General features: G+C 40.9%; 2 protein-coding genes across 2 annotated transcripts; one reads left to right on the forward strand and one right to left on the reverse strand.

Annotated features, from left to right (window-relative positions):
- The first annotated feature begins 2138 nt into the window (after positions 1 to 2138).
- On the forward strand, positions 2139 to 4098 carry LOC140796443 (protein WVD2-like 2). The gene is made up of 6 exons (XM_073149479.1): positions 2139 to 2414; positions 2512 to 2597; positions 2680 to 2773; positions 2856 to 2927; positions 3355 to 3465; positions 3862 to 4098. The coding sequence occupies exons 1-6, from the start codon at positions 2139 to 2141 to the stop codon at positions 4096 to 4098; spliced, it is 876 nt and encodes a 291-aa protein (XP_073005580.1).
- Positions 4099 to 11387: 7289 nt separating this feature from the next.
- Positions 11388 to 14357, reverse strand: LOC140797012 (uncharacterized). Its single transcript, XM_073150264.1, has 2 exons — positions 14018 to 14357; positions 11388 to 13910 (listed from the first exon to the last, which is right to left on the reverse strand). The coding sequence occupies exon 2, from the start codon at positions 13764 to 13766 to the stop codon at positions 11625 to 11627; it is 2142 nt and encodes a 713-aa protein (XP_073006365.1). The 5' UTR covers positions 13767 to 13910; positions 14018 to 14357; the 3' UTR covers positions 11388 to 11624.
- Between the last annotated feature and the right edge of the window lie 5160 nt (positions 14358 to 19517).

A 19517-nucleotide genomic window follows, 5' to 3' on the forward strand; every position in this document is an offset into this window, starting at 1 on the left:
AATTTTGCAGTGCTCTCTCTCTCTTTTTAAGTACACAGTTAGGGTCTTTTCGCACGTGCCATTTGTGTTTTACGAATTTTTTTTTTCACACTTATTAACAATCAAATTAGCTACTGGAACATTTCGTTATTTCGATGGAAAAGGAGCTATGTTCTAAGCCTAGATTGATATTAGTTTCAAGTGTATCTAAAATATCAAGTTTGAAAATTGACAAATTTAATTTTATTTCAAATCAAATATAATTCAAGCTTGACTATAATCTTGTATGAATTAAGCTTGAATTGAATTTTAGACGGTCTACACTTAATAAAATTAAATATACGTCAAGTTTTATTGAACTGAGTTTGTTCCAGCTAGCTTTTTCTTCAGCTTCAGTTGAGATTAATTCTGACATGCAGCTAAAGCCACTTCTGCATAGTATAGTCGTATTGAGATGGTGGGCGTTAAAATACGTTAAACAGTGGGGGTTAGTTTTATCTCATGGAATATGGTGGAATATTAGGAATCATATCATGGCAGGGTGAGGGTGTCAAAATAAACGAGGTAGTTGGGCTCGGCTTCGGCTAAAGCAAAAGCTCCAATTGGCTCAATAGAGCTGACTTAAAAATAATATTTATTAATATTATATATATTAAATAGATTTGTCAATCTCAGTTTGACTAGTTCTAGGTTAGTTTTAAGGTTTGGTTAATTGGACTCTGTCCAACTCGATTTCAATTTGGTTAAAAAATAAGTTTAATTTAAGCTTGGGCTCGGTTTAGCTTAGTTCGAACTCGGTTGGATTTGTGTGTAGCTGAGCTTGAGCTAAAGCTGACTTATTTAAACTTAACTCAATTGTACTCCTATCACTCCTCCGAAGAAGCCAATGTACACCTTAGACCATGTTAAATAGTTTTAAAATAATGGAGGTAGAATTTGTAGATGTTCTCAATGAATAAGGCGGAGGCGAATGTGGAAGAGCTCGAGAGATTTCCGTAATTGAGATTTTAAAGAGATATAATGAATCTGTCAAGAATTCCCTCCTGTTCTTCTCTTATGTTTTGGAAGCGTTTAATTCGTTTTTACAATTCAAAGGATGTGGTTGAGGAGGAGAGAAGGGTTTAAGCTTGTTCATAACCGATTTGGTCTTTCTTCTCTCAAATCTTTTAAATGTTTAAGATTTGATGATGTCTTTTGCCTTTAAGTTCTTTTGGCTATCGGTTTTGGTTGCAAAACCGAGGATTTTAGTCTACTTCTGATTATTCATTTTATTTTGGTTTAATATTAAAAGTTAATTTTTATTTACATAAGTGGAATACGGTTGCTTCTAATAATTAAAATAGGAAATTAAATAATGCACCTTCTTCATAACACTTAGTTGTGCACCGCATATTTAATTGAGTATTTCTACGGGTCATATAATAGTTAGTTATAAGGTAACAATCTTAATTTTTAAATCCTGCTGCATATGTTTCTTATAGTATCGAGATGCATAATAAATAGGCACTTACTATAATCTCGTTGTAATTTAAAGAAAGTATGAGATATTTTGATGATTGGTGCTCAAGCATCATATGAATAGGTGATAGCAAACGGGTAAAGAATAATGCCTAGTTAAAAAGAGTAGGGTGTGGGACTCCTCAACTGAAATTTTCACTACTCTTGGGTGCCATTTTTGTTTAAAAGAAGTATTAGATTGAATAGATTATGGTCTACAATTCTATTTGTCTGTGTATTGGGCTTTTTCGTCACATCTAACCAATATTTTATACACTTTATATATATATTTTATCAGTTTTATATAGGTTTGTGCAGATTAAATTCCTTGTGTTTCTAGATTTAGTGGTTAGCTTGTAAGGTTGAAGTCTTTGCCTTTGCCTAGTCTCCCAATCACGTCTTCATATAATTTTATGCTTCTTTATGCAGTATAAACAATTAGTCTGCTTTAGTGGAGGAGCACATATTAGATGGTGTTTTTGAACTACAGCTTTTATGTATTGCATCTCTGGCTGGTGAAAATGAAGTGTATTAAGGGGAAAACTCTATGTGTGATTGACTGATGAATGGCATTCCTGCAGGTGATTTATGACAACTATGAAACTATAAAACGGCAGCACCCGAGATGAAAAGTCTCTGATAGGGAAAGAAGTATCTCGAATATGGATGGTGATACACGGCAAGAAGGGAAAAAAGATGGAAGACGTGAATCTCAGAAATGGGTTCATGATCAGAGGAAGCCGGTTTCTCTTCTCAAATCGTCAGCAAAGGCTGCTATTGGGGGATTGCTGCGTTCGAACCATACTGTTCCTCAGCCATTTGCTCTTGCAACTGAAAAGAGATCTTCAGGTGGAAATCGTGCCTTCGTTGCTCATGCTGCTGGCAACGGAGAACAACAGGCAAACAACAGTAAGCAAACGATGAACACGGTGAACAAAGCTCAGGTGTTTCTACTTTACATGCTTCATATTGTAGTTTTCTATCATTGAAGGATTATTTGGCTGATGGAATCAAAACACTTTATATGGATTACAGAGTAATCCATCTGTAACATCTAGAAAGCCACTGCAACCTGATAACAAGATGCACCAAGAAGAAGAGGATTCTCTATCTGTTTCTTCGTATCCTCTTTCTACTTGAACGACTCTTATTGGAATGTCTCTCTGCTTCTATATATATATACATTTCCTGAGCTATAGATAGGGCTGCAGCTCCAACAAGGGCTGGTAAAGCTCGGATAACAGTTCCCACTGCCCCTGTTTTTAGATGCGGTGAACGTGCTGAGAAGAGGAGGGAGGTAAATTTTATCAATCTCAAACAGCACACTCTGATTTTTTTTGTGAATCCAGGGACTAACTTAGTTGGCATAACTTCTTCAGTTCTACTCAAAATTAGAAGAGAAAAACCAAGCTCTGGAGGCAGAGAGGCTCCAGTATGAAGCCCAGATAAAGGTATGCTCTATTTGCTGTCCATTTATAGTTTTTGGCATGAGGTTGGTGCATAAGTTCTGTCAATGTTTTGCTCTGGTTATTTTCGTAGTTTTTCTGCTTAAAAATCATTAAGTGTTTATCTGTCTAGAATCATCATATAAGCTGCTTCAAACCTTTGGTACGTTACCATTATGATCTGGCATATAGAAGAAAAAGAGGACAAAATGCGTAGACATTTGCAGAAAGGGCTTAATATTACCTTGTTTGAACTTTGAGTGGGAATCTATGTAGATCAGAGCTGCAAAGGGAAGCTCTGCCATATAATTATTGATTGGTATTAGTAGAAAGAAGGATCTACAACATGACAGATTAATGTTAAAGCACACATATACAGGCTAATGCTACAATGCTCTGCTAGTATTTTGTTTCTAACATGTCAGCTTTCTAGGAAGAGCAAGAGGCGGCTGTAAGAGAACTAAGGAAGACCATGATCTTCAGAGCAAATCCAGTTCCAAGCTTCTATCAGGAGGGACCTCCTCCTAAGGTTCAACTTAAGAAGGTGCCTATATATATATATATATCTCTGCTTTATTTGATGAAATTAAGCAAAACTAATGTGAATGAGTGTTGCTACTATTTAGTTTGTGAATGCTAGAGCACATGAATTTCATGATTCTTTTAAAAGCATTGGATTTTAAAGAGCATATAGACGATAACGATCTCGAGGATGTAAGTTAGCATTTTCTGGTCATTCTGCATGGTGCCAATTCTTGGAAAAATAAATAAATAAATAAAAAACTCTCCATGAGACAGTCAGTATTGCAGGCCCTTTGCTTCATTCCAGTGTTAGGAACCTAGGAAAACTAAGATTCAATTTACTGCTTTGCTTCTTGCCATCTGAACTTTGCTTGCATTCTGATGGTCTATCTTACTATTTTATGATTACGAAAAAAAGGTGCCACCAACCCGTGCCAAATCTCCGAAGCTCACTCGGAGAAAGAGCTGCAGCGATGCAACATTGTCCCAAGGCGATGGAATATGTTGCCGGTTGCATCGTCACAGTTTGGGCAGCTGTAAAGAAGCTACCAACAAATTACAGAGCAGACCAAAGACTGCAACGGTTCTTAAGAGCAGAGGAGGAGCTGAATCTGATAAGCCCGGTTCCAATGCTCTTGTGTCTAAGGAAACCTGAGCCATTGGCTGTTCTTGCTCTTTTAATCTTCTTTTTTGTCACATTGCATCAAAATTTTCCATACATTTTTTGTGTGAATTGTGGTTGAGAGCTTGTGGTGTGAGACGTTGTAAATTCCGTAAGTTTTGTATAAAGCATCATGTAACAACTGATTTTGATGTATTAATGACTCTTTCTTTTCTTTTGATGTATGCATGTTGCAATAGCAGTAGTCCTGTATACATCATGTTCAATAGATCTGTCAATTTAACATTATTTTACCACAGCCTGTTATATAATAAGTATCTTCTAAATACTTATTTCCTATTTTTCAACTCATGAGTTAAGGCAAGCTCCGCTTGATTTGTCTCTTGCTATGAACAAAAAGATATATTCAAAATATGATGGAAAGAGATGTAAACATATAGCATATTGTTTTTCCCGTGTATAAGCTGCAAGAACTACTTGGTATCTTATAACAGAAAAGATGATTTGAAATTCCAAGCCAGATTATATGGTTCACTAGATGGGTGGACTCTGGTATCTTGCAAGAATTGATAATCCAGTTAGAGGAAAGCAGTAAGGTCAAGTCACTAGCATATACTAATACAAAGAAACAATGGCAGCACAGTGCAAACAATGGTAGGATAGAAGACTCAAGAGGCAACAAGTGATTAGGCTCATCCTTAACAATACAGTACTAATAGCAAGACCTGACAGTGAGAATCACTGTGAAAATGATGAGGTATTAGTTTAACCCATCAAGTATTTGGAGTAACTTTCACACCTGCAGCATATAACTGTCTAACTGATGAAGATTAACTATCTTTTTAAACTTTGACCAACTTATCATATGACAACCAAATATTTTGGTAGCTTGCCACCTGCAAAGCATTAATAAGTAACAATCCAAAGATGAAGCAAGTTCGTTAGATCTTATTTGGTTTGAGACTAAATCCCAAATTCGATTAGTTAGTTTTATTTTTTAGTCTTGATATTTAAGAGAGTAAATTTAATTAAATATGGTGTCTAAACTTAATCCCTAATTCAGAAGTGGTGTCTAAACTTAAAACAAACATAGCCTAAGTGCATAATCGCAGAAGGATTGGCATCTCCTGTGCATTCCCTGAGCAGATGTTTGTATATCGTTGAGTCTGCAGATGCACATCATCCACGAGCATCTAGCGAGATAATGCATGCCAAGCATAAAGCAAGCCACTGCTTCCAAGACTACAATAGGAGAAGAAGGGAAGCTGGCAAGGTCCTGGGCGGCAGTAGCAGCGGGCAGAAGTAAGCCAAAGGAAGCAAGTTGGAAGATTCCGACGGAGATACTAGAGAAGCTAAACAAGCAAACAACTGACTGTGTTATCATTGATGCTGAAGTGTTACAAAGGTGCAGAGAGAAATGGAAGAAGACTTTATTTGGAAGGTTCCTGGGTAGAGGGATCCCCCTAGAAAGGCTGAAGTACTTACTGGCCAGACTATGGCAAGGTATTGACGGGTTCTCCGTCTCTGACATCGAGGAAGGTTTCTATGCCTTCCGTTTCGATAAGGAGGAGGACATGGAATACGCCCTACGGAACGGCCATGGACAGTCCTACGAAAGGTGCTTAAACTGATACCGTGGCAAAACAACTTCCGGCCATTGGAGGCGGCGTTCAACTCTGCGCCGGTATGGATCCAACTCCACAATCTCCCACAGGAGTATTGGGAGCTCGAAGCGCTCGTTCCGGTTGCGTCGTACTTTGGGAAACCTCTACGGGTGGATGAGACCACCTTAGATCACACCCGGAGCAGGTTCGCCCGGGTATGCATCGAAGTAACCTCTCTAAACCCTTGAAGACGGTGGTGTACCTTGGTCTTAAAGAAGAGGAGGTTGAGCAAACTACAGTATATGAAGGAATCCCGACCTTGTGCTACCATTGTGGCAGGATTGGTCACAAGATGGATCGATGCCCCGATGCAACGGACAGTACGAACTCAGCCAACAGCAACGGCCCGATCCCAGGAATGGAAGATGGGGACAAGACTGAAGAAAGGCAAGCTACCAAGGAAGCCACCACAGAAGAACACTGCTCAGAGTTTGGCCCATGGGTCACAATGCAACGTAAAACAAAACGGAGGACGCCAGGCCTAATGAATAGAACAAAGTGGGAGGAAGTTCCGGGGAGTCTAGGCGATAGACAAACACAGGGCCAACCCAGAACCAAGACATACCCCGGAGGAAGCAAGATGAAGCAAAGTCCGGTGGATGGTGAGAAGATAGAAGCCGAGGCAAAGAGGAAGACGGACAACAGTAATCGACGTGCAAGTGGGAGTCATGCAGACATCATCAAAACTCATGGAGATCGAGTACGGTCTGAAGATGCTAGAGGCAAAACCAATGTGGGGATAAAGCATCCACCTCAAGGCAATCTGGTGTGCAGAAGCGGATTAACTTACAACCGGCCTATAACCAAAGAGAGCCTGCCAGGAAGGCGAACGTGAGCCAATGCGACATGCAAACTCTAGACATCCAACAAGAGGGCGACAAGTCGAAAGACCATTTAATGAGAAATGATGCTGAAAGGAAAGACAAGGGGAAAATCTACATGGCTGAGAGCCCGGCGATGGACCCAAGCATGGCTACCATTAATGGGATAGCCATATGCCTGGGGTCTGGTTAGGAGTGGGCTACAAGATCGGCGTACGTGAAAACGATCAAACGGCTGGACGCAAGGGCGAGGACAACGTTCCCATACCCGCCAGAGATCTACCAGGATGGCCTGGTAGGGACAAGGTCCAGGCTGGCCACGGGAGAGAACCCAGGAGTGACCGGGCAACACGAAGCAATTGTCCAAGCAGTCCGGCAAGCCCCGCAGGCCGAAGATGCAATGGCATGGACATCGAGGAACCAACCATGCAACCGGCAAGCGCTGCTCCAGGCCCCACAGCCCGAAGGCAAAGGCATTCGTGATTTAGAGCAACTCCAATCGAGCTCCAATGGGGCTCTAAAACTAGCTTCAAATTTGGAGCTAGCAATAATGGAGCTCCAAATTTAGAACACCACCATGAAAATGGAGCCCGACTCTATTTTTCATTTCAATCTTTTGAAATATTAAAATTGCCCAATAATTATTACATTCAATAATTTTAATTTCATTTGTATTATTTATTAAATAATTTAGTTAATTAAACTGAGTATATAATTAGTCTTACTAATCAATTTTTAACAAAAATAATACCATTGTAAAGGTCTCATCGAGACCTTTAAAATGAGTCTAATATTAAATTATTTTTGAGTTAATTTAAATTTAAAATTTTTTATTATTTATAAAAATAAGTCTAATAAATTATGTGTCCTAAAATATAATTTCTTAAAATTATTATCAACATAAATATTAAATATTAAAATGCATTAGATATGAAATACATTAAAAATAAAACCAGAATCGAAACTGGTGGCTACAGAATCAGAACCGGTGGCTACGGAGATGACTTACCAGAATATTAAACATCTATTATTTTTATTATGTTTGGTTAATTTCTGTTTATTTTATGTAATATAATTTTAATATTTTTAGTTAATAACATGTAATGCTTATTTCGATGTTTATTTCGTGTAATATAATTTCGATGCATTTAATTAAAAAATTAGTAATTTAAAATTACTTCTGAAACTATTAAATATTAGTCTTATTTTAAAGATCTCAATAAGAGTTTTCTAACTATTGCTCCATATTTAGAGTCTTTGGGCTCCAAATATAGAGCTACGGTTAGAGATGCTCTTAGGGTTTGAAGGGCTGCCATACACCTGGTGTAACAACCAAAGTGGGGACCGGCATATTTGGGTTCGATTGGATAGAGTCCTGGCTAACTCGGCGTGGCTCAGTCTACACCCCATCATCAAAGTCAGACACCTAGATCACTCAGGCTCTAACCACGCCCTGTTGCTGCTGACGATGCCAAAGACATCTCCCTAAAAAGCTCGACCATTTCGGTATGAGCTACTATGGCTAGAATACAAGGAAAGTGAGCGTATCGCCAAGGAAATCTGGGCCAGGAGAGGACATGGAAATCCTATGCATGACTTCTCCGACAAGGTCTGCATGCTGCAAGTGAAGATGAGAAACTGGAGCCACGCTGTAGTAGGGGATATCGAGGCCAAGCTAGTAGAAGTGCGTCAGGAACTTGAGGAAGCTGAACGTAGGGACGCCGCATGAATCCTTGGTGCGGCGGGAATAGCCTGCCTCCGGACACTATACAACCACAAATCAGCCCTAATTAGATAGATTAATATCAAATGGCTCGAGAGATCGCTGCTAAAATGGGTGCAGGACAGAGACCGGAATACCAGATTCTTCCATCTCACGGCTTCCATCCGGCGACATAGGAACCTCATCTCAGGGGTATTCCATGAAGGAGGGAGGTGGATCGAAGACAAACAGGGAAGGGAAGACGTCTTTCAAGACTTCTATAGTAAATTATGGGGTTTTGGTGGTAATGATGAAGAACAACAATCAAGATGGCCGTCTCTCCCGGCGATCTTGCGAGAGGAGTTAGGTCAGCTAACCAGGCAGGTGACAGATGAAGAAATCAAACGAGCGCTTTGGAGTCTCCCCCGTGGGAAGGCGCCGGGGCCGAACGGGATCCAGGTGGAAGTCTATGCTGAATTCTAGGAGGTCATAGGTGGCGGTCTGAGGGAGGCAATGCACCACTTCTTCTCCGGAGCCCCACTGCCGCACCACTGGGGCAAAACATACATTACCCTAATCCCAAAGAAGGACAACCCTACTAGAGTCAGACTTCCGGCCAATATCTATATGCAATGTTTGCTATAAGGTGATAGCAAAAATTCTGGTAGACAGGCTAAAACCTTTATTGTCACGGCTGGTTGGACTGAAGCAAGCGACATTCATCACCGGGAGGAGCATCACTGACAACACACTCGCCACCCAAGAAGTTGCTCACTCCATGAAGAGCAACAAGAACAAGCCGCCAGTAATGATGCTGAAGCTCGACATGGAGAAAGCCTACGACAGAGTGAGCTAGGAGTCGGTTCTGCAAACTCTAGCGAAGATGCGCTTCCCCGAGATGTGGTGCAGGTGGATAAAAGAGTGCATTACCTCGCCAATGTTTGCTTTCCTTATCAACAAAGAACCATCACACGACAAGGAGACCCAGTGTCCCCATATCTATTCATCCTCATCTCACAGAACCTGACTAGTCTGCTCAATAAGAAGGTGGACACGGGCCAACTATCAGGCTTCAAGGTAGGGGAGGTGCAGCTCACCCACATACTCTACGCAGACAATCTCTTGATCACGGGACAAGCAACAAGCGCCAACGTGATGTGTGTTCTTGAGTGTCTCGAAGTCTACACCAGGCTCACGAACCGGAAGATAAACCTTGAAAAGTCCGAGCTGTTCCTCCCTCAATGGATCAAGCAGGAAGAAGAGGCAATAGTTTGCAACTTGCTAAGAATAGCAGTAGCTCGAATGCCTTTCACCCACCTTGGTGTTTTGATATCTGGACATAGGATCAAAGCAAAAGACCACCAACACCTGGTGGACCGTGTGGCAAAGAAACTTGATGGCTAGAAGCGTGGCGTTCTCTCGATGGCAGGGAAACTGACCTTGATAAGTGCAACCATGATGTCCATCCCCACACATGCTTGACAAAATCACTAAAAAAGCGCGTGCCTTCCTCTGGAACAAAGAGATGGGGGACGAGGCCTCAACCTCATTAGCTGGGATACAGTCGCGAGTCCAAAAGGGGAAGGAGGCCTAGCAGTAAGGAAGCTGAAGACTGCAAGGTGGGCACTTCTCGGGAAACTAGTCTTCAAAGTATTAAATCAAGAGGATAGCCTGTGGGTGCGCATTCTCTAAGCTAAATACGGGGAGCTCAACCCGTGGGAGCCTCGTGTGCCGGCCAAAGCCTTGTGGGTATGGCGAACACTAGTGGGGGTGGCGAACACTAGTGGCGACAACAGTCACAATTAGGGGGGGGGGGCTATCGCAAGCTTGTAGGCAATGGAAGAGCAATGCAAGCGGCGGTGGAGCCGTGGACCTCGTTAGTGCCATGGAATTGCCAACCTTGCATTATGCACCCGGACGTCTTGAAGGATACGTTGATGGTCAGTGACCTGGCGGCTAGGCCGTGGACAAGACTGGCTGCAGAGACCGGGATCGAACTAGCGCTCGATATTAGTTTGGCCACAACGACGCTTAACGAGAGCTCGGACAGCTAGATCTGGTGGCCGCACTGAAGTGGTGAGCCGAGAGCCAAGGCTATTTATGCCTTTTTACTCCCAGCCGAACATCACTTGTGGGAGGGATGGAAGACACCGTGGAAGATCCCGGTCGTGCCGAGGGTCCGGCTGTTCGTGTGGAAGTTGTGCTGGGGCTGACTCCTGACAAGAGTCTACCTTCACGCGATAAAAATTGGGCCGGACAAGAACTATGCCTTATGCGGCATTCATCGAGAAAGTATAGATCACCTATTCTTCACATGTAGGTATGCTAAAGAGGTATGGGAGCAAATGGCGGTGTATCAGAGCTAGGAGACTGGATGGGAGGACAAAGTCGACGACAATTGGCCGAGCACAGTTTGAAATCCAAATAAGCAGAAGGATGCAAACTGCAAAGGCGTCATTGCAGCCACTTTATGGATGGTGTGGAAGCAAAGAAACGCGAGGGCCTTTGGCGGCAAAGGGAACCAGCTGAGAACGGTGGTTCGACGGGCGGCCCAGTTTACTAAGGAATACACTAAAACAGGGACCAAGGATAACAGCTCAGCTAGAGCACGACGACGATGTACTTGGGCGCCTCCGGCCCAAGGATGGATTAAAGTGAACGTCGACGGCGCCTTCAAGGAGGGGGACCACCAAGGAGGGGCAGGAGCGGTTATCAAAACAGAGGAGGGCACACTCCTGAAAGCTGCATGGGAGCCCATGCAAGGCGACTCGGCGATCATTGCTGAGGGATGAGCCGGGTGGAGATAGAGTCCAACTCACTCGAGTTGGTCCAAATCTTAAGGAATGAAGTGAGCTGCCCGTGGAAGCTCCGTGGTTTAGTTGCTAGCTGAGTGTAGAGGAATACTTAGCTCTTTCTTAAACTATAGTGAAGAAAACCTCGATGCCGACTGGGCATCAAACCGAAGAAAATGTGAATCCAAATCTGTTTTGATGGCCCCGAGGGCCCAATCCGCCCATACCTGTGTACCCGGCTTGGGCCCGAGGCTTGCTCTCCCTAGAGGGGTTAGGTCAGCTAAATAAAGCTCTGATTTGAAAAAAAAGAAAAACGGAGAATGATGGGTTTACAAGAGCACTATACAAAAACTGATAAATTAAACAGAAATTTTAACCGCGTTATAATTCGCGAGATTGGACATTCGGGTACCTACGAATAAATTTTGAAATCGAGGAACATACCCTTATTAAATCTTCAGGAAATCAAGATTATACCACTAAAGCTCAGACCCCTATTGCAAGGAGTTCGCATCATAGAGACACCAAATTTCTCTCCAAAAATTCCCACCCCTTGAGGAGCAATAATAAGTTGTGGCTATCATATGGGAGCAGCACAAGTAGTTCTGAAATGGCCTGTCTGATTGCAGCGACTGCAATGCACAACCCTCTTAATTCTGCCATGGTCTTCTGCCCGAACTCTTCTCTTTCTTGGCCTTCCCGGAGGCCTCAAGGATTTGGGTGGATTTACAACTATCTCAATCTTGTACTCTCCATCTTGATTTGGTTCTGATGATTCCTTCCAGAGACTTCTATCAGGGATAGGATGTATAGTCTGCAAATATGTCTTCCTATAGGTTGCTACGGTGAAACAGCTCTCTGTATACCTATGAACATTCTGCCGGCAGGAAAGGAGTGCTGCCACCCCATGAGCACAAGGAAGACCATAAAGCTGCCATCCACTACAGAGACAGCGACGATTGCGAATATCCACTATATTTGCTCCTTCATGGGGAGAGACGACCTCAAACTCCGCTTCATTTGCTCGCCTTACTTGATAGCCCTGTGCGCATTTTATGGCTTCTGACACACGACGTTCCGCTGATGGCACAAGGATTGTGGTCCACTGCATGCTGTTTTCGCGTCGTTCATTGAACCACGTCATCAGCTGTCGCCTTATGCATTCCATCATCTGAATAATTGGGAGCCCAGAAGCTTCAAATATCCAACTGTTTAAAGATTCAACTATATTTGCTGTCAAGTGCCCATAGCGTGTTCCCTCAAAATAAGCCGTTGCCCAGAGACGAGGCGGAATGCGTCTAATCCAGAAAGCAGCCTCCTGTGATCTATCTTCTATCTCCAGAATTTTGGCTTCAAACTCGATAATTGTCAGAGCACAGGCGGCGTCCCAGAGCAGGTTGATGAGCGCCGAGTCATTGAACTCTTTCCTGAAACTTTCACTAAGGTGTCGCATGCAGAACCCATGGAAGGCAGTGGGGAAGTTAAAGTCCACCCCTTCTACAATGCCTTTCTGCCTATCTGACAAGATTGTGAGCCTCGGCATATTCTCTGTATTGGCTTCTAGCAGCGCATGCAGCTCAGTTAAGAACCAAACCCAGTTCTGATCACTTTCCTCATCAACAACTCCAAATGCTAAAGGAAACAGAGCACCATCTCCATCAAAACCAGTGGCAAGAAGCAAAGTACCAAGGTACTTGCTTCTTAGGGGCGTCCTATCAAGCCCAATTAGTGGACGGCATGCATTAACAAAACCATAAATAGAGGCATAAAATGAAATAAAAAGCTGCCGGAAGCAATTATCCTCAGGATTTCCATAAACTGAAGCAATGCTTCCTGGGTTTGTCCTTTTAACTTGCTCACAATACTGGGGAAGAAGTCGGTAACCTTCTTCAAAGGACCCTCGAACGGCAGCCATGATCCGCTCCTTCCCTCTCCAAGCTTGCTTGTAAGATAAAGTAATCCCATGTGTGCGATGGATATCTTCTAAGATTTCCTTGGGTTTGTAATGTGGGTTCTCACGAAGCCGTTCCTCAACAGACTTAGCAACCCACTCGGCAGATGCCTGTTGATGACCAAGATGGTTAATTCCATTGCATGTATGATTGTCATGGATTGTTCTGATAGTAAAAGTGGGGACACCCGGAAGCTTTGCGCAATGGATGCGCCATGGACACCCATCAGCTGCGCACTTGGCAGTGAAGCGTGTCTTGTCCGACTTCACTGTTTGTATCTCAAAGTTGCAAGAAATTGCCGCATCACGTAGAGCCCTCCGGCAACTCTTGACATCAGCAAACTCCTGCCCGACAGTGAGTTGATGTTCCGGGTTAATAACTAGTCTGCGTGATTGCAATATCGGAGGGACTGCCATCAGAGGTTGCGGCATCTCATGGGCTGGGTGGAGGGAAAGCTCCTGGGCTTGATCAACTGAGAGATGGTCCAGGCTTTGGTCATAGATGCCATGGTCATGACTCGCAGAAAGAGCCAATTCATGGTTATCTGATAGGCCAAAATCATGGCCTTGATCACCTAGTGCATCCGGATCAGAGTCATGGTTCTGACCCAGGGCAAGCTCATTGTTGTGACCATGGTGGTCCTGATCATAGGGATGGCCGTGACCTAGAACCAGTCCGCTGCCATGGTGATGCCCGAGAACCAGATCATTGTTGTTTTGGCCGAGGGCCAAATCAGAGTTCTGCCCAAGAACAAAATCATGGGTGGCCATATTGCTATCGCCCAGCAAAAGCACAAGGCTCAGCTTAAAACCTCTTCAAACAACCAATTCCTCTAATTACATTCAGAACCTTGAAATAATTGCAACGCATCTAATACATAATCCTATTTCTTTCTCCACAATATATATCTGCAACTAAAAAAGAGAACGAGAAAAAAAAATTGAAATTGAAATAAACTATTCATCCCAAAAAAGAATGCACTATCCAAAATAAAAGGCAGAACGTTTTTTTACTTATTTACCGTAACAGCCTCCCACGAGAGAAAACCCGATCAAGGTGCAAACTTTCTCGAGGGCAATCGAAGAGCGAAGGCCGAGGAACAAAACCAGAAAGGAATTAGCGAGATGAGGAGGAACAAGAGAGAGATCTGCAAATATATCCCTAGGGTTCGCTTAGATCGAAATGGAAAGTGTTAAGAGAAGAAAGAATCGAGAGAAGCCTAGGTTTGGCGCGACTTGGGCGCGAAGGGAAGAAGGATTTGAACGAGGGGTAGAGAGAGAAAGAGAGAGAATTAAGAGGCGAAGGGTAATGGGGAGAGAGAAGGGAGATGAGGGAAAGTGTTAGGGATGAGTTGCAGGGGCAAAAGGGCAGAAGAGTGTTTGGGAAGGGAAAGAGGAATGGTAGGGCGATCGACAAAAAGAGGGCATTTAGGTCAACATAGAGAGCTACCTCCTTGTCTCTTGTTCTGACATTACCTTATTACCCCTGTCAATTGGTGTAATCTTGGCATCAATTTTCTATACTGCCCTTTGATGGATGCCACATGCCACTTGCTAATTAGCTCCCAACCAACTGAAGGTATCAAATTAATGCAAGTTTACTTCTAGTTCCTCGCAGTCATGTATATATTAACTACACGAACTGCTTCAAATATACTAATTATTTGGATATGTGTAGAATATTTTAAAAATACTTTTTTAAAATTACACAGAGTTAGATTTAATTAATTAAATAAAATTTTAAACTCTAACTAAAATAAATAACTAAATAAGATAATTAGAATCAATCCATTGAGCCTAATCTCCCTTTGATGTGATCCGATCCGACTCAGTTCGCATTAATATAAAATATAAAATATTGTTTATAAATAATCTAAAAGCTTATATAAGCATGAATAAATAACTTATCATCTAATGAATAAATATTTGAACTTATCATCTCATATCAAATAAGAGTTTTGCAGATTAAAATTGACGTTAGTATTTAATAAAATGCAATTAAATCCTCATTTATTAAAAGGAAAAAGAAAAAAAAAGTGACCCTTGACAAAGGGAGGAGTAGTAGTACTACATTGATTGCGAAGCTTTTTTGATTGGAGACCTTTTCTTGATATTATGCAAGTTTACTTTCTATTTATATTCTTGGATTTTTAATTTCCTTTTTGCATGTAAATCCTTCTTAAAAATTCTTTAAATAGAGTTTTTTTAATCTATTAAATAGTTCCGATTTCAATTTATAATTATAAAAAATGCAACCTAAAATTATCTAAACAAATATATGGATGCATGCAAATTAGAGAATTTTCAGAGATAAACATGCAAAATACCTTATTAAACTCTAATAGCTAGTAGGTAGGGTGTAAATGAGCCGCAGCTTGATCTAGCCCGGCTCTGATCAAGCTTGGATTGAAATTAATTTCGAGCATGACTTTGTAATCAAGCTTGAATCGAAATAATTTTAATTCGAGTCAATTTCAAGCTTATTTTGAACTCGAGTCGAGCTCGAGCTTAAATGAGATGCTCAATTAGCAATTTCAAGCCTTATCAATTCAAGTCATTTTCGAGCATGACTAAATTTGAATTGATTTAGGCTTGAATTAAACTTGAAATAAAAATCTAATTCAACTATAAAGATATAAATATTATTAAAATTATAAATTATAAGCAATACAGATAATTGTGTTACAAAATCACAACCAACCAATATATATATTTTTGAGCCTTATCCAGCCAATTCGAGATCAAGCTCGGCTCAGCCTATTTTTGAGCCGAGCTTGATTGAGCCTTATCAAGCCGAGCTCGAGCCGGCTCAATTATTTTGACAGCCCTAGTAGGTATTAATTAGAAATTTTATTTTATAAAAAAATATGTAAATTTTTTTTTTTTTGAAACAAAGGTTAAAGTAAGGTAGGAACTATAAAAACTCCCTAAATGAATTATAATTTTGATCATAGTATGCGTGTTTGTGGGGGTGTTGATTGGGAGTACGTTAGTAGACCATCAAGAGGTTTTCTAGGTCTTCTCCAAATGGTGGACTCACTTGTTGTCTCCCACGTTTCCAAATCAGTGGCGTTCATCCATCTCCAAGTAGTAGAGCATCATATCCCTTCTACTGAGAACCACGTGGAAGAGGAGGTGTTAAGTTAATAGTAGCAAAGGAATGGGCATATTGCATGCAATTAGGTGTTTACACTCAGTTCTGATAAATAATTATAATTTATTAGTATTTAATAAAAAAAATAAAGTATTTAGTAAAAATGAGTAATTATTAATAATTAATGAAGACTGTGCACAGAGTATAGAAATATGAGAAGTGCAACTCTTTCTTTTTAAAATATAAAGTGAAATAAAAAATTAGATAATTTTTGGAGAGTAGAACTTACTTCGTAACATATTTTCTTTCGTCCAAATACTATAAAATAGTAGATTTTTAAAAATTATTACTTTCTTTCTCTATTTCTTTATCAATCAAATACGCTCTCAAACATTAATACATAGAAGAGAAGTGAAGCATACTACATGCGTGTGTGTATATATATATATATATATATATTTATATATATTATGGAAAGAGAAAAGATATAAAGAATAAACGGGAGATGTCATGCTCACATCAAAACAGAACAGAAGACCAACCCAAGAAAAGGAAACTCTGCTAACGTGAAACACAAGGCAAAGACTTAACATCCATTGGTGGTCGGATCGATCTAGGAGGAAATCTTCTATATAAATAAGCGCATCGAGTTCTCTAGTTGCCCTAATTAAGCATATATATATATATATATATATAGAGAGAGAGAGAGAGAGAGAGAGAGAGAGAGAGAGGTGAATGGGGCATCATCATCATCAAAGTAGGAGGACTACTCTTCTCTTGTTCCTCATCTACATTGCTTCTATTTGGCTCTTCTCTTCTTCCCAAGTACTTGTATCAGCGGCCAAAGATTCAATTACTTGTGATCCTGAGACTGGGATTTGTTTTAGCCCCATCAAGAGAAACAAACCTCCTCCTCCCTAATCTAATTATCATGTAGACTATAAGACTTCTATCTATCTTTGTTATTTGATTCTATTTCTCTTTTGGGGAATAGTGTTTCATGTTTGTTATATTAGAAGTTCTCAGTGTGGAATCTTGCATTTCACTAAAATTACTCTTGTATGTCTATCCTGTCAGTGATACAATAGTTACCTCTAATTTAATTATCTCTCTTAATCATTTTTTTTCCGAAAAGTTAGTAGTCTTTAAATATTACAAAAGTTTGATACACAAAGAGAAGAGGAGATAGAGCGACGACTCTTTTAACACAAACTTCACACTTGGCCTACACTAGACATCACTATAATTTAATCTAAAAAATTAAGACAATTTAATCCAAAGAATCAAACCTGAAAGCACAAACACAATAATAAAGTGAAGAACAACTCAAGAGATTCCCAAGAGCAATAAGCCTCGCATTCAATATTGTTAGCCTAATAACTACATGTTCTTTCTATTCAGCTATTTAAGACTCGATTTTGAGAATCCACGGAGGCATAATGATTGGAAGATCACCCATCTAGACACAAAATAAAAAAGAAAAAAAAACCAAACACACCCAAACTTTGCAAGCATGGATTCGACAAAGAGAAGAGGTATTGCAATGGCAGTGAGGTGCAGTGATAGGAAGCAATAGCGACAGCAGATCCAACGGCAAAGAGGGAGGCAGCAAGCTTGAATATGGTGAAGGGACGATGTCAAAGCCCAAATCCAGTGAGGGAGGACAGTAGGAGGATGTCAAATGCGGTGAGGGGCAACAGAGAGAAGTGACGGTGGGTCGAGCCTGACGAGGGAAGCGACAAATGGGAGAGGTAGTAAGCTCGGATCTGACGAAATAACGATATCCAAGCACAGATCCAACGAAGGAAGGGGGTAAAAGCAGGTTGTTGGACGTGGTGAGGGACGACGAGTGGGAGTGGCATCAGCAAGGATTTATGGGACAAAGACGTGGTGAGGAAGATCGACTACATCGTGTGCAACACAATGTTAAGCGTAGCGGCGTGGAGGTGAGAGAGGAGCGGAGACGCAACGGCGGATGACGTGAGGCGGCGTCGAGGGGAAGGAGGAACAATAGTTAGAGTAGCAGTGAAGGAGGCTTCTTACAATGTAAGAGAGAAAAAGAAGGAATAAGTATTGCTCCCTGCCCCTAGCCCATAGCTAAGGGAGGGGAGAGGGGGAATAAAATCGTTGCGCTAAAACCCTAGCAGAACTAGGGCCGACGTAGAGCAGATATATCTCTCTCTTTATCGAGACATTAGTTTTCCTAATAAAACATCATCATATAGAAAAGTTATATTTATTGCAGAGACAAAATGAACTTAAATTCTTAAGATTAAAATAAATTAATGGGGTATCATATGTATATTTTTTTAAGGCACGAGAGGGATATTTAGGTATTTAATTTTTTATTTATAAAATTAATTAAATATTTTCTATTCCGTCAACCACGTATTTTTAGGTTAAAATTAATTTAAGCCGTTTTTCAAATATTAAAAATAAAATTTAGCATAAATGATAATAAAGGCAAAATTAACTGTCCTTTTAATAAATTTCCCAAACATTAAAATGTGCTGTCCATATGAAATTCGAGACGAGGCTTGTAGACTTGCAAGCAGGAGGACTGAAACTCTATAATGCCATATGAGCCAATTCAAAAGTATTAATTACTTTGGAAGCATACGGCGACTTTCGTTTACAGCATCATTTCTTTTGAGTGCAAGGCACAAATTCCATTCAATCTATAAAATATGGCCTGATGCAAAACAGAAAAAAGGGGATAGATCAGTGGCTCTTTGATACAAATCATCTACTTGGTTATGACAATGTACATCACAGACAAAGAAAAATAAGACATCAAGCCTTAAGACATCAAGCCTTAGGACGCTAATGAAATACAATGAACAACTCTAGTAGATAGACAGATGCAAAAGAATTAATATTAGCATCCAACTCCTTTGAAATTCAGTACTTACAGGTACACAAACTTGTGATCTTTAATGAATCAAGAAGAATCTCCAGTTAACAACACAAAAATCTACGAGAAAAATAAATAAACAAACAAGCCTACTAACTGAACTCAAAAGGCCTCACACCTTCAATCGCTGTTGACCGCCGTTGGCAGGGGAAGGGGAGCAACGTCAATTGACGACTAAGATGAGAAAGCTGCAATGAGGCAGCAAATAGAGGGAAAACATTAGTGAGCAAAGAATGTCGAGGAGGAAGGTGACAAACAACGATGACAGGCAATCTGCATCAACAGCTTACAAATAACACAACAAAGAGAGGTGGAAGGTGGAGAAAGAAGAGGAGGGGTGGATGACGAGGACGACGAGTAGTGAAGCAAGGAGTGTCGTGTAAATACTCAAATGGGTGAGCGAAGCGGAAGCAAAACCCTTCACCCTCAAACAAATCCAAATAGAATAGCAATAATTTGGGGCAAACCAAATATTAGCAAAGCTAATATCAATATTAATGTGAGAACTTCAAAT

The sequence above is a fragment of the Typha latifolia genome, chromosome 10 (genome assembly GCF_019914945.1).
Source record: "Typha latifolia isolate L0001 chromosome 10, TyphaL0001v2, whole genome shotgun sequence".
In the NCBI taxonomy this organism is placed as follows: Eukaryota; Viridiplantae; Streptophyta; class Magnoliopsida; order Poales; family Typhaceae; genus Typha; species Typha latifolia.

What these genes read in the sequence shown, in the direction of transcription:
- LOC140796443 (XM_073149479.1), top strand. Translation starts at nt 2,139, where the DNA reads ATGGATGGTGATACACGGCAAGAAGGGAAAAAAGATGGAAGACGTGAA. An exon ending in GTGCTGAGAAGAGGAGGGAG is followed by an intron (nt 2,774 to 2,855) that starts GTAAATTTTATC and finishes TAACTTCTTCAG; the next exon opens with TTCTACTCAAAATTAGAAGA. An exon ending in AGTATGAAGCCCAGATAAAG is followed by an intron (nt 2,928 to 3,354) that starts GTATGCTCTATT and finishes TCAGCTTTCTAG; the next exon opens with GAAGAGCAAGAGGCGGCTGT.
- LOC140797012 (XM_073150264.1), bottom strand. Translation starts at nt 13,766, where the DNA reads ATGGCCACCCATGATTTTGTTCTTGGGCAGAACTCTGATTTGGCCCTC.